This window comes from Symphalangus syndactylus, chromosome 5, assembly GCF_028878055.3.
Source record: "Symphalangus syndactylus isolate Jambi chromosome 5, NHGRI_mSymSyn1-v2.1_pri, whole genome shotgun sequence".
Taxonomy (NCBI): domain Eukaryota; kingdom Metazoa; phylum Chordata; class Mammalia; order Primates; family Hylobatidae; genus Symphalangus; species Symphalangus syndactylus.
Genome location: NC_072427.2, coordinates 59,910,491 through 59,925,591, shown reverse-complemented (window position 1 = coordinate 59,925,591; position 15,101 = coordinate 59,910,491). Strand labels below are relative to the sequence as shown.

General features: G+C 42.8%; 1 protein-coding gene across 1 annotated transcript in view; it reads left to right on the top strand.

Moving 5' to 3' along the window:
* Window positions 1-8,268: 8,268 nt before the first annotated feature.
* Window positions 8,269-15,101, top strand: part of AQR (aquarius intron-binding spliceosomal factor) — a 116,950-nt gene continuing 110,117 nt past the window's right edge. The window contains exons 1-2 of the mRNA XM_055278617.2: window positions 8,269-8,555; window positions 13,791-13,847. Coding sequence (XP_055134592.1) covers window positions 8,481-8,555; window positions 13,791-13,847 — 132 coding nt within the window. The 5' untranslated portion in view covers window positions 8,269-8,480. The remainder of the gene's footprint in view (window positions 8,556-13,790; window positions 13,848-15,101) is intronic.

The window sequence follows — 15,101 nt, the reverse complement described above, 5'->3', positions numbered from 1 at the left end:
TTAAAACTGACTTGCAGAGAACACGGATTTCACTGTACATGTTATATAAGACAACAAATTAGAATTATATTTTTAGGATGCAGCAACAGTCTTTGAAATCTTTTACAAGAATCTTTGTTAGAAATAACATTTGCCAAGTACTGTTTTATGATGCAGAATGGTGTCTGCTTTTTTGAAGCTACAGGGAAGGAACATTTAATCCCTAGCTTGTTGAGATTTCTCCTTATTGCCAGTTAGAAGGGCTTAGAATTTAAGGGCTAATTCTATTAGCAGTAAGAGAAAAAAAGGAAATGTAACTGAAAAGTAATATAATGGTATTACATGAAATACAGAACATGTAATATTTTGCGTCTAAATTGGCAATCTATTTGTTCTTTGAAGTTTGAGCTTAAATACTACCTCCGGGAGACTGATTTACCCAAGTTCTCCATCCCCTGTATTCCCCTTAATTTTTGTTTATAACTCTGTTGATCTTCCACTAGAAACTAGTGCTTTTCAAACTTTAGTGTGAATTGGGCTTGTTAAAAGCATAGATTGCTGGGCTGCATCCTCAGAGTTCTTGATTCAGTGTCTTTTAGGACCCCAAAATTTGCATTTAGTGACTAAGGTTAGCTGTTGTGAGACTATACTCTGAGATCCACTGAACTACATGCTTCTGGAAAGCAACAGGATGAATATCATTTATAGAGAAGGCTTAATACTGTGGCAAGCATTAGGTTCTCAAATATATGTTGAATGTATGAAGGAAGAAATGAATGGAGCAATTATTACCAACCTTTTATGTTTTCCTTAAATCCACAATTTCACTTAGATCCTTTCAGAGGATGAGTTTGCCTTCTACTGTGTTGTGATCAAAGCCTGTCCAACATGCCCTCTCTAAACTTGTCTTCACTCAAAACTTTATCTTTTCTCTGTTTCTCCTCGTCTGTATCAGAATAATGTTCCTTCACATTCTGACTAATGTTCCTTCACCTTCTTTTCTTGCCCACTTCTGGGAACTTAATAGTCCCTTTTTCTGGTATCTAGTTTTTCTCTCTCTAATTGTTCTTTCCCCTCTGCCTAAAAACAATTTCATGTGTTCCCTATTCAGTAATGGTGCTTTTGGCTGCAAGTGACGGAATACCTGACTCAAACTGCTTTAGCAATAAGGATCTTAATTGGCTTACATGACTTGAAAGTCTAGTGAATAAATAAGCTTCAGAGTTGTTGAATCACGTTGTTGAACTGATTGTGCGTGCTTCTGTCTGCTCTACCTTTCACAATGGCACGGCTATTTTCCTGTGGTTTTAGGATGCTTTGTAATCAATACGTCATGCTCCCTTCACAGGGTGTAGGGCATGGCAGATAGTGAGTGAGAGAGCTAGAAACTCACACAAGACCAAGGGACAACTTTCCCAAAAGCCTATAGCAAAACTCTCCTCTCTCATCTGCCAGAATTGCTTCACAAAACACATTTTTGTTTGTTTGTTGCTTTGTTTTTTGTTTTTGAGATGGAGTCTCTGTTTCGCAGGCTGGAGTGCAGTGGTGCGATCTCGGCTCGCTGCAACCTCTGCCTCCTGGGTTCAAGCTATTCTTCTGCTTCAGCCTCCCTGAGTAGCTGGGATTACAGGTGTGTGCCAGCACACCCAGCTAATTTTTGTATTTTCAGTAGAGATGGGGTTTCATCATGTTGGCCAGGCTGGTCTCGAACTCCTGACCTCAAGTGATCCACTGGCCTCAGCCTTCTAAAGTGCTGGGATTACAGGTGTGAGACACTGTGCCCGGCCCAGATTTCTGACCAATCACTGACAAGGATAACCTAGAACTGGGGCTGGAATTCACCTTCCTTTTAAGCACATGGTTTCCAGGGAGTGATAGGGATACTGGTCAAATTTGAAGTTGTGTTTAGAAAGAGAAATGAATGGATAAGCAATCTATGTTGTTCCCTGTACCTAGCTTAAAAAGGTGTGTTTGTGGGGACAAACAACTTTAGTTTTGTTATTCTGGATACTGTCACAATTGACTTTTTTTCTTTTATGGTAAGAACTATTGCAAATTTATCTTGCATTTACCTCTTTCATGGCCTTTTCACTCACTAACTTCTTAGCCCTTTATTATTGAATACATGTTTTCTTCACCATCCTTTGGGAGTTGCTCTCTCAGTGGCTACTGTAGTGGTCATTGTTGGTTGTAACCACATCTCCTTCTCCCTTCACTGTATATCAGCCAAGTAGTCAGGGTTAGACTGACCTAGTTGCAGCTCAGCCATGGGTCATGATCAGTCTAAGGCTGTCAGAATACTCACATCTCCCTTGCCATGATGACTGTTCAGAAATAGGTAACCCAGGTCTAAGCCAGGGTAATTGGCTTGGGGGTGAGCACTGACCTAAGTTAGTTCTATCAGAGCGAAACCATGTACTTACTTTAGTGATTCAGGAAGGATTAGTGGGTGTATAGAAGAAGCTCCCTCCATTTTGGTACCATGAGGGACACTGATCTGGTGATGAAGTCAAAACACAGAGGGAATGGGGTAGGGGGGCAAAGAAAGGAATCACAGAGTAATGGAGCTGGAAACCTGATTCAACTGCCTGAAGCCTAACTTATCACCCCTATAGATTTTATTACTCCTATAGATTTTACTTACTGTTAACCAGTTTAGAAGTAGACTTTCTTACAACATATCCCAATTAATAATGGTCACCAATGGTCTCCTAATTGCCAAGCTCATGGTCTTTTTGAAATTCTTGTCCTTTCAGATTTCTTTGAAGCATTTGACACTAGTGACAATCTTGTCATTTGAAACCCTTCTTTCTTGACTCCCTGGTTCCTTTGCTTTCTGTCTACAAAACACATTGTAGAAAGCTTGTAAAGAGAAAACCATAAAATACACATAATTTTAGAATGTCCAAAACCATTAGTTAGAAACTTAGCTAAGAGAAGTTGATAAGAAAAGTAGATAGAGATGAGAGCAAGGGGGAGGGGAGATATTATGATACTACGTTTTGTCATAAATCTGCTAGGTATTATAAATTAGAACCATTTGGCCGGGCGCGGTGGCTCAAGCCTGTAATCCCAGCACTTTGGGAGGCCGAGGCAGGCGGATCACAAGGTCAGGAGATCGAGACCAACACGGTGAAACCCCGTCTCCACTAAAAATACAAAAAATTAGCCGGGCGTGTTGGCGGGCGCCTGTAGTCCCAGCTACTTGGGAGGCTGAGGCAGGAGAATGGCATGAACCCGGGAGGTGGAGCTTGCAGTGAGCCGAGATCGCGCCACTGCACTCCAGCCTGGGGGACAGAGCAAGACTCTGTCTCAAAAAAAAAAAAAGAACCGTTTACGTGTTAGATCAGTAGAAAGCTACATGTGATCTGTAGCTTATTGATTTAATTTTTTTTTTTTTTTTTTGGAGATGGAGTCTTGCTCTGTCACCCAGGCTACGGTGCAGTGGTGCGATCTTGGCTCACTGCGATCTCTGCCTCCCAGGTTCAAGTGATTCTCGTGCCTCAGCCTCCCTAATAGCTGGGATTACAGGTGTGTGCCACCACGCCCAGCTAATTTTTGTATTTTTAGTAGAGACGGGGTTTCACCATGTTGGTCAGGCTGGTCTCGAACTTCTGACCTCAGGTGCGCCATCCACCTTGATCTCCCAAAGTGCTGGGATTACAGGCATGAACCACCACACCCGGCCCCTAATATTCTCTTGGCCACAAAATTATGAGATACATTATGAATTTAATAAACATATAATTTGGAAAATAAACTTTTATCATCACCTGGCTGTCTCCCTGCTACCTCAGACTCTATATAAAGGAATCATTTTTCCTTTTAAAACCTACTCTACCCTCTGTCTTCTCTATTGTGCTTTATGGTTCCACGATTCTTTCAACTACTAAAGATTATTTCTCTTTTTCTGTGTTTCCAGTGTCTTCCACATTTATTCCTTCCTTTTCATTTTGACTGTCAGAACCCACATTTAGTCCTTTTTATTTTAGCTTTAGATTTGCAGTAGTCTCCCAGCTGATATTCCCATCCCCATAGTACCTGCACCAACCCATTTGACATACTACACAGAAGTCATCTTCCAAAAATAGATTTACAATCAGTGGTTTCCCATTGTCTTCCACAATCGTTACTGTGGAAGAGAGCTTCCTCTCCCTAGCTTTCAAGGCTTTCAACACATCAAGCCTTATTGCTGACTCCTGACATAGCCCTGCATGATCTGCTTTGGTGGCTTTATCTGTGCTGTAACTATAGCATATATAGAAATACAGTCCCTGTGGTTTTTGCTAGTCAAAATATTATATGTCAAGATTCATCGTAAAAGCCATCAGAATCTTATTTTTCTTATTTTATAGACACTGTGTTTGTAAATAAAATGTCAATAGATATTATACATTCAAAATCTGTTACATTTAAAATTGTGATTATGCAAATTTTAATCACTAGCACTCTAAAACTTTACACAATAACATATAGGGGGAAAAAGGACTTCACATTTAATCTCCATTCCTATAGGCCTTTGCTTTCACGTTCACACTATTTTTGTTTTTATTTTTTGTTGTTGTTGTTTTGAGATGGAGTTTCACTCTTGTTGCCCAGGCTGGAGTGCAATGGTGCAATCTCTCCTCACTGCAACCTCTGCCTTCTGGGTTCAAGTGATTCTCCTGCCTCAGCCTCCCGAGTAGCTGGGATTACAGGTGCACACCACCATGCCCAGCAAGTTTTTGTATTTTTAGTAGAGATGGGGTTTCACCATGTTGGCCAGGCTGGTCTTGAACTCCTGACCTCAAGATAATCCACCTGCCTCGGGCTCCCAAAGTGCTGGGATTACAGGCGTGAGCCACTGTGCCTGGCCCACACTGTTTATTTTTTTACTGTTTTATTTTTATTTTTATTTTTTTGAGACGGAGTCTTGCTCTGTTGCCCAGGCTGGAGTGCAGTGGCCCGATCTTGGCTCACCGCAACCTCCGCCTCCCTGGTTTGAGCGATTCTCCTGCCTCAGACTTCTGAGCAGCTGGGACTACAGGCGCCCACCACCACGCCCGGCTAATTTTTTGTATTTTTAGTAGAGACAGGGTTGTTAGCCAGGATGGTCTCAGTCTCCTGACCTTGTGATCTGCCTGCCTCGGCCTCTCAAAGTGCTGGGATTACAGGCGTGAGCCCCTGCACCGGCCTACACTGTTTATTTTTGAACATGTCATATATATTACAAAATTCTAAAGTTACAAAAGGGTATAAAATATGGAATAACTTTTCTCCCCTTCCTGTTGTCCCCTCCCCACAGTTCCTCCTTCTTGGAAACAATAGTGTTATCAGTTTCTTGCACGTGTTCATCCAGGGAGAGTTTAACTAGAGACACATGTTTAATTTATGTATGGATTTGGGAATGGTAGGGGTGTGCATTGAAACTCAGTAATAAGAAACCAAGTTATTCAGCCGGGCGCGGTGGCTCACGCTTGTAATCCCAGCACTTTGGGAGGCCGAGGCGGGCGGATCACGAGGTCAGGAGATCGAGACCACGGTGAAACCCCGTCTCTACTAAAAATACAAAAAAATTAGCCGGGCGTGGTGGCGGGCGCCTGTAGTCTCAGCTACTCGGAGAGGCTGAGGCAGGAGAATGGCGTGAACCCGGGAGGCGGAGCTTGCAGTGAGCCAAGATTGCGCCACTGCACTCCAGCCTGGGCGACAGAGCAAGACTCCGTCTCAAAAAAAAAAAAAAAAAAAGAAACCAAGTTATTCAATTTAAAAAAGGGCAAAAAATATGAATAGAGGCTTCCCCAAAGAAGATATATGAATAGCAAATAAGCACATGAAGAGATGCTCGATTAGTCACTAGGGAAATGTAAATGAAAGTCACAACGAAATATATCACACACCTATTAAAATGACTAAAATTAGGGGCTGGGCACCCCCGGTGGCTCATGCCTGTAATCCCAGCACTTTGGGAGGCCGAGGCGGGAGGATCACTTGAGGTCAGGAGTTCGAGACCAGCCTGGCCAACATGGTGAAACCCCGTCTCTACTAAAAGTACAAAAATTAGCTGGGTGTGGTGGCGTGTGCCTGTAATCCCAGCTACTCGAGAGGCTGAGACAGGAGAATTGCTTGAACTTGGGAGTTAGAGGTTGCAGTGTGCTGGGATCGGGCCACTGCACTCCAGCCTGGGCGACAGAGTGAGACTCCATCTCAAAATAAATATATAAATAAATAAAGACTAATATTAAAAGATTGTCCATATTCACATAGAGGGGAACAATGCACACTGGGGCCTTCCAGAGGGTTGGGTGGGTGGAGGGAGAGGATCAGAAAAAATAACTAATGTATACTGGGCTTAATACCTGAGTGATGAAATAATCTGTACAATGAACGCCTATGACACACCTTTACCTATGTAACAAACCTGCACATCCTGCACATGTACCCTTGAATTTAAAAATTAAAAAAAAATTGTCCATATTAAGTGTTGGTGAGGTGGAGAACAAACTAGAATTATATGCTCCTGATGTGAATGTAAAATAGTACTACTTTAGAAAGATGGCAGTTTCTAAAAACTTAAACATACACTTGCTGGGTGCAGTGGCTCATGCCTGTTATCCCAGCACTTTGGGAGGCCAAAGTGGGCAGATCACAAGCTTAGGAGTTCAAGACCAGCCTGACCAACATGGTGAAACCCCATCTCTACTAAAAATACAAAAGCTAACCGGGTTTGGTGGCGCATTTCCTGTAATCCCAGCTACTGAAGAGCCTGAGGCAGGAGAATCTCTTGATCCCAGGAGGCAGAGGTTGCAGTGAGCCGAGATCACGCCATTGCACTCCAGCCTGGGCGACAGAGGAAGACTCTGTCTCAAAACAAACAAACAAACAAACACACCTATGGTGTAACCCAAATATTTCACTCCTAGGTATTTAAGAGCAAAGGAAGTATATGTCCACATGAAGACATATACAAATGCTCATAGTGGCTTTTTTTGTAATAACTAAGAACTTGGAACAACTCAAATGTCTATCAGCAGATGAATAGTTTATCAAACTGTGGTATATCAGTAAAATGGAACGAATGTTAAGCAATAAAAAAGGAATGAACTACTGATACATGCAACATGAATCCATCTCAAAATCATTTCGTTGAGTGAAAGAAGGCATGCACTGTATTATTTCATTTATATAAAATTCCATGAAAAGCAAACTATAGTGACTGCAGATCAGTGGTTGCCTGAAAAGTGGGTGGGACTAGTGAAAGGCACAGATTGCAAAAGTGCACGAGGAAACTTTTAGAGGCTTTGATATGCTCATTATCATGATTTTGGCAATAGTTTCACAAATGTTATGTTCACGTCAAAACGCATCAAATTTTACAACCTAAATATGTGTTTTTATTATTATTTTATTTTTATTTTTTGAGACGAGTCTCGCTCTGTCACCAAGCTGGAGTGCAATGGCGCAATCTCGGCTCACTGCAACCTCCGCCTCCCTGCTTCAAGCAATTCTCCTGAATCCGAGTAGCTGGAACTACAGGCGGGCGCCACCAGGCCCGGCTAATTTTTTTGTTTTTTAGTAGAGACGGGGTTTCACCATGTTAGCCAGGCTGGTCTCGAACTCCTGACCTCAGGCAATCGGCCAGCTTCAGCCTCCCAAAATGCTGGGATTACAGGCGTGAGCCACCGCGCCTGGCTGGGTTATTGTATGTCAATTTTTGCCTCCATAAAATTGTTAAGGCCTGTAATCCCAGCACTTTGGGAGGCCTAGGCAGGCGGATTACCTAAAGTCGGGGAGTTCGAGACCAGCCTAACCAACACGGAGAAACCCTGTCTCTACTAAAAATACAAAAATTAGCTGTGCATGGTGGCGCATGCCTGTAATCCCAGCAACACGGGAGGCTGAGGCAGGAGAATCGCTTGAACTGGGGAGGCAGAGGTTGCCGTAAACCGAGATTGCACCATTGCACTCCAGCCTGGGCAACAAGAGTGAAACTCCCATCTCAAAAAAAAAACAAAACTAAACTAAAACACTGTTAAGGGCAGTTAAAACCCAGCCCATATTCCCAGGCTGTTTTTTGTTTGTTTGTTTTGTTTTGTTTTTTCTTTAGGGTTGAAAAAAAACTAAATCCCCATTCACCGCACACGGCACTCTTCACTAACCACGAGAAACACCACCCAACACCATCCACCGGGTCCGTCCCTTGCCATCCTAATCCCGCTAGCAAGGTGTCTTCTCTCTGCCGCCCGCTAGAGAGCGCGTACAGAGGAGGTCAAAGCTTTTGGCTCGCTAGCTCAGCCCCAATGCCTGCATGAACTTCCGGCTACACGCCATTCCGCTTCCCGGGGAACGCTTGGGCTGTCGTACGGGTTCCCTACGGGACTCTGAAGACTGAGGATATCCGGCCCGGAGCGTTTGTGCGGCGCGGAGTTAAGCGCCCGGGCAGTAACTTAGGGGAAGTGGACCAGGGTTGCCGCTGCCCAGAGCGGTCCTTTCGTTTCCACTGGAGTGGAGGGGAGAGTGCTGCCATGGCAGCCCCTGCGCAGCCCAAGAAGATCGTGGCCCCTACGGTGTCCCAGATCAATGCGGAGTTCGTGACTCAGGTGAGCTCGGGCGAGTCTGGTGTGTGTGAGTGGGTATGGACGTCGTGGCCCCGAGGCCTGGTGGTGGGTTTTTTTTTCAAGATGTAGGAGCACGGAGGAGGCATTCGTTTGTTAATTGATTCACACACGTCTTTTTACTGAGTATCAGCTCCGTGCCGGCCACTATGCTAGGTGCTGGGCATACCGTGGTGAAAGAAGCTGCCCTGCCCTGATGAGTTCATGGCCCAAGGAAGACAGACACATGAAAAGAAAAGTACTGTATGAGTTTTGCTGTGTTGGAGTTTGTCTCAGGAACAATGGATTCAGAAAGGAGGGAACACCCCAATCTATCTGAGACTGGCAAGTAGGCTTCGCAGCAGAGTGATGCTGCACTGCCTCTTCAAGTAGGAGTAGGCTTTTTCCCGGTCCTTAGAGTTTCCTGAGTTTTTGAGCAGTGATGAGAAACTGACAAGACACCTCCAAATAGACCCGTCTAAAAAGAGAGTAATTCTGTGATTTGAGAGCGTTCATTTAGAATCTGTTTACTATCTTGCATTGTGAGCCACAGTTGGCTTTGGATAGGGAACCACAGTCCTGTGATTGTCAGCATCATTCCTCATTCTTATTTATTTGCGAATTGCGTAAGAGTGTAAGTAGTTCAATGTAGAAGTTATCATGCCCACCTGCTTCTTTATTCTTTATTCCTTGTCTCAACAGATTTGCCAGGGCAGAAGCCTAGGGAGTGATTTTGAATCCTCCCTTTCCCTTAGTCCCTACATTTCTACATTCTAAATATGTTTTGAATCTATCTGGTGTTCTATATCTCTGTCACCTTAAGCCTAGTTGCCATTGTTTTCTGCCTGGACCAAGGTATCGTAATCTGTTATATTGTCCTTCCTCTTGCTCTCCTCTAGCCCATTCTTCATGTTGCTTTCCGAGTGATTTCGTACAAGTGCAAATCTCATCATATCACTTGCCTTCTTAAAATCTCTTCCTTCCGGCCGGGCGCAGTGGCTCACGCCTGTAATCCCAGCACTTTGGGAGGCTGAGGCGGGCGGATCACGAGGTCAGGAGATCGAGACCATCCTGGCTAACACGGTGAAACCCCGTCTCTACTAAAAATACAAAAATTAGCCGGGCATGGTAGCGGGTGCCTGTGGTCCCAGCTACTCGGGAGGCTGAGGCAGGAGAATGGCGTGAACCCGAGAGTCGGAGCTTGCAGTGAACAGAGATTGTGCCACTGCACTCCAGCCCGGGCAACAGTGTGAGACTCCGTCTCAAAAAAAAAAAAAAAAAAAAAAATCCCTTCCTTCCTTTTCTTCTTTCAAGATAGGGTCTCGCTATGTTGGCGGGGCTCAAGTGATCCTTCCACCTCAGCCTCCCTTGTAGCTGGGACTACAGGGACTACACTAAGGCTAGCTGTCCTTAAAATCTTCAGCCGGGCGCGATAGCTCATGCCTGTAATCCCAGCACTTTGGGAGGCCGTGGCAGGTCGATCACCTGAGGTCGGGAGTTAGAGACCAGCCTGACCAACATGGAGAAACCCTGTGTCTACTAAAAATACAAAAGTAGGCAGGCTTGGTGGCGCACGCCTGTAATCACAGCCACTCGGGAGGCTGAGGCAGGAGAATTGCTTGAACCCAGGAGGCGGAGGTTGCAATGAGCCAAGATCGCACCATTGCACTCCAGCCTGGGCAACAAGAGCAAAACTCTGTCTAAAAACAAAACAAAACAAGACAAGAAAAATCTTTAAAGAATTCTAATTACCCTTAGGTTAATGGCTGAAATCCTTCATAGTGTTGTGTGATTTGACCTGTGCTTATATCTTCAGTTTCCTCTTTTTCCTCTTCCTTTCTAACTCTGTGCCTTAGCCGTACAGAACTTCATTTATTTGAATGTGCCATGCTATCTTTCATCTCCTGGCCTTTCAACATTATTTTCTCTGCTAGGAATCCTCTTTTTTTCTCTCTCCACCTTCCTTTATTCATTCTCATCCTTCTACACTACTTTAGAGAGGCTTTTCCTGACAACTTAAACGAGATTAGAGGTCTCTTTCCCCATATACCTGCATTTTTGCAGTAGAAGTCATTTATTAGTTTACTTCTGTCATGGAACTCACATTTTAGAGGGAAGAACCAGACAGATAAACAGTATAGTTTCACACACTGATAAATGCTATGAGGAAAATGAAACAGGGCTGTGACAGACTGGTTTGAGGTGTACGAAAGACAGTCAGGAAAGTCCTCTCTGAGGTGACATTTGAGCTAACACCTGAATGCAAAGAAGGAGCCAGTTTTGAGAAGAGCAAGGAAATAGCAAGTACACACACCTTAAGGTATGAATGTAAAGAAGGCCAGGGTGGGCCGGGTGCAGTGGCTTGTGGCTCGCAGTCGGATTACGCCTGTAATCCCAGCACTTTGGGAGGCCGAGGTGGACGGATCACCTGAGGTCGGGAGTTCGAGACCAGCCTGGCCAACATGGAGAAACCCTGTCTCTACTAAAAATACAAAATTAGCCGGACATGGTGGTGCATGCCTGTAATCCCAGTTACTCAGGAGGCTGATGCAGGAGAATCACTTGAACCCAGGAAGCAGAGGTTGCAGTGAGCTGAGATTACGCCATTGTACCTCAGCCTGGGCAACAAGAGTGAAACTCCATCTCAAAAAAAAAAAGGCCAGGGTGGCCTTGAAGGCAAAGATTACCTTTCTTTGCACTCTAGAAGAGCCTAAACAGTATCTGGCAAATATTAGACATTAATGATTGTTCCCATGGCCCAAGATTGCTGAGAGCCTTCCTTTCTCGCACTACATCTTAATGATCTGGCATATTTGTTCATTAATTCACTTATGTATTCATTTGACAAATACTCATCACACAGTGTGTGCCTAGTACGATACCAGGTGCTGGGAGTACATGGGGAATAAAACAGACATGTTCTCACAATCTAACGCACAGCCTGTGGAAGGAGACTTTAAGAGACTTGAAGAACTCACTGTAGTTTAATGTGAGAAATGCCAGATTGGGGTATGAGGGAAGTGCTTTGAGAAAAGGGCATGAAATTATTACTTTGTTGAAGGAAAGAATTTCCAAGAAGAATTTTCTCATTGAGAAAGTATCATTTGAGTTGGACTTTGAAATGTAGAGAGGAAAGTGGGGGAATTGGTTTTCTAGGTAGAGCGGACATCTTGGGCTTAGGTGTTTTCTTCTTTTTTCTTTTTAATTTAATTTCTGAGCATCTGGCATACCTAGCCAGAAAAGGTACTTTTTAAATTATTTATTGAATGAATGAGATCAAGAGTTTAAAATTTAGTTTTAAGGAGATTAGAGATCTGAACTTTGTGACCTCACTTTTTTATACCATTATATTTTTATTTCCTGTTTTGTCTTTCAGTAAGGTTTACTTTAAGCAGTTTATACTGTCATAGCTGTACTAAGTGGAGAATGGAAACTTTTTATTTTACATGAGACTAGAGAGTTTGAGGGAGGGCAGTGTGTATATACTGCGAGATCATGATATTTGAGACATTACACGTTAGACCCCAAGGGAAAGGAGAAACTCAGAGAAGAGACATGATAGATGCTTAATAAATGTTTGCTAATCTTTAATCAAGTACAGATGTACAGTAAGCAGTTTCGATGGGAAGATAGGATATACATTTTTATTTGTAATTTCCTGAGTCCATCATAACAGGTTAGACTTAATTCTCTTAATGGTATGATGTAAGAAGAAGATGACTGAATTTATGATGCCCGTAGGGAGCAGAATGAGGAAATGAGGACACCACAGAATAACTGGGGGTGAGGTGAAGATTTTGTATTGAGTTGGAGAGTGATTGGTAATTTGGGAAGGTGTTGTTTATTTATTTATTTATTTTTGAGATGGAGTCTTGCTCTGTTGCCCAGGCTGGGGTGCAGTGGCTCGGTGTCGGCTCACTGCAATCTCCACCTCCCAGGTTCAAGCGATTCTCCTGCCTCAGCCTCCCAAGTAGCTGGGATTATAGGTGCACACCACCACGCCTGGCTAATTTTTGTGTTTTTAGTAGAGATGGCGTTTCACCGTGTTGGCCAGGCTGGTCTTGAACTCCTGACCTCAGGTGATCCGCCTGCCTTGGCCTCCCAAAGTGCTGAGATTACAGGCATGAGCCACCATGCCTGGCCGGAAGGTGTCATTTAAGTAGGAAGTTACTGTAATATTTTTAGAGGCTATTCCTCAGGGCCAGTGTCCTAACTGCTTGGGAGGCTCTTTAGTTGTGTTGTATGTGTTCATCGCTGAGCTATAAAAGCAAAGAAAACACGTCCCATCTCTCAAGTATTCCAATTAAGTGAGAAGGAAAGATGGATAAGCAATCAAATATTTATAATATAGAAAGGTAAGATTATAAAGAGTTATATGCAAAATGAAGAGAAGGAGAAAGCAATTGTCACCATCAGGTAGTGTTGAGGACGGCCTCACAGAAGTAACATTTCAGATTTTGCTTCATTTGTCCATCCATTCATCCATCAGACTTTATTAGTGCCTCTGATATGCCAGACACTGCAGAGTAGTCACCTTTTTATAAATATGTTGAGTCTTTGTGCTTGCCAGTTTTCTATTTTTAAAGAGATTATAATTGGGTTTTGAAACAAAACCCTATGAATAAGACTACGCTGTTTCTTTAAATATGTAGAGAGAGTTATATATTTGTTTAAATTTCACAATTTACAGGTCAAGCCTAATCTGCTGAAATATGCCAGCTCTTATATTCTCTGTAATAAACAGCTGATAGACTACAATTTTTTTTTTTTTAGGTTTTGTTATGGGTATGAGCTAATCATTTAAAGGCTCATTATTTTAGAAAGTATTCATGAAGATTTTGAGTATCATTTGTAATACTTGCTCAACTATTAACTAACTGTAATCTTGGGCAGATCACTTATTTTTTCTAGACCAGGGTTTCCTTATTGCTGTGCTGAAGATGTTTGGCTCTGTGATTATTAACTGAGCTGTATTGTTTCTGTAGGGGTGGTTGGAGAGGATTTTTTTGTTTGTTTAAATCACAATGGCATGTTGTAGTGCAAAGCACTACTGGCATTTAGTGGTTTGGGGTCAAGGATGCCAACTGGCCTGCATGCCTGTGTAGTCCCTTCAGATTTACTCTGTCCCCCAGTGCTGAGTAGGGCCTTGTTAAGAAACAGCTTATCACTAAATGATCTGTCTTCCAGCTCTACAATGGCAAGAATCTGGAACTTAACTGTTTATACTGTTTACTTTTGCAGTTAGCGTGTAAATACTGGGCTCCCCACATCAAGAAGAAATCACCTTTTGATATAAAGGTAAGTATTTTTGGTTTCAACATAATTCTTGAGAAGTTACACTCCTTTTAAAGGGTTATTTCAACAAAAGCTTTCCATAATTTTTTTAAAATTAAAAACAACCTAAGAATCTACAAAAAATACAATTTTTTGCTTATCAAACTTAGCAATTATTTATGTTAGGAAATTTGGAAGACATAGAAACTACACATAAGAAAATAATCACTACCCAGAGATAACCTCTCTTACCATTTTGTTGTATTTTCTTTAAGCCTTAAAAAAAATGTGTATGTGGCCGGGTGCGGTGGCTCACGCTTGTGATCCCAGCACTTTGGGAGGTCAAGGCCGGTGGATCACGAGGTCAGGAGATCGAGACCATCCTGGCCAACATGGTGAAACCCCATCTCTACTAAAAATACAAAAAAATTAGCCAGGCATGGTGGTGGGCGCCTGTAGTCCCAGCTACTTGGTAGGCTGAGGCAGGAGAATGGTGTGAACCCGGGAGGTGGAGCGTGCAGTGAGCTGAGATCGCACCACTGCACTCCAGCCTGGGCGACAGAGTGAGACTCCGTCTCAAAAAAAAAATAAAAAAAAGTATATGTGTATAATTTACTTAACTGTTTTTCTGTTTATAGATTCTTAGGTTGTTTTTAATTTATCATTATTATAAATGATCATGTAATAAATCTTTGTAAATATACAGAAATTTTTGTACAAGTTTTTGATAGTTCACTTAGGATTAAATCTCTTGTGTTATCTTGTTTTTAGAGTGGTGAATGAGGTAAAGGTCTATAATAAAGATGGAAGGAGCAGCAGTTGTATAGTGTAATAACTAAAGTCCAGTAATATTCAATGAGGGAATTGAACTTATTCAATTGACTAAGTCCAACTGAAGCAATTTAGAACAAATAATATGACAAATTCCCAAATATAGGGTTAATTCTTATTGGAATAGGTTCTTAAAGAGAGGTCTAAGGCCAGGTGTGGTGGCTCATGCCTATAATCCTAGTGCTTTGGGAGACCAAGGAGGGAAGATCACCTGAAGCCAGGAGTTTGAGACTAGACTGGGCAGTAGTGAGATCTCGTCCCTACAAAAAAATTTAAAAAATTGGCTTGGTGCAGTGGCTCACACATGTAGTCTCAGTTGCTCTGGAAGCTGAAGTGGGAGGATGACTGACTGAGTCCAGGAGTTGGAGGCTGCAGTGAACTGTAATCAGGCCACTGCACTGCAGCCTGGGCAACAGAACGAGACCCTGTCCCTTAAAGAGAGTGAGG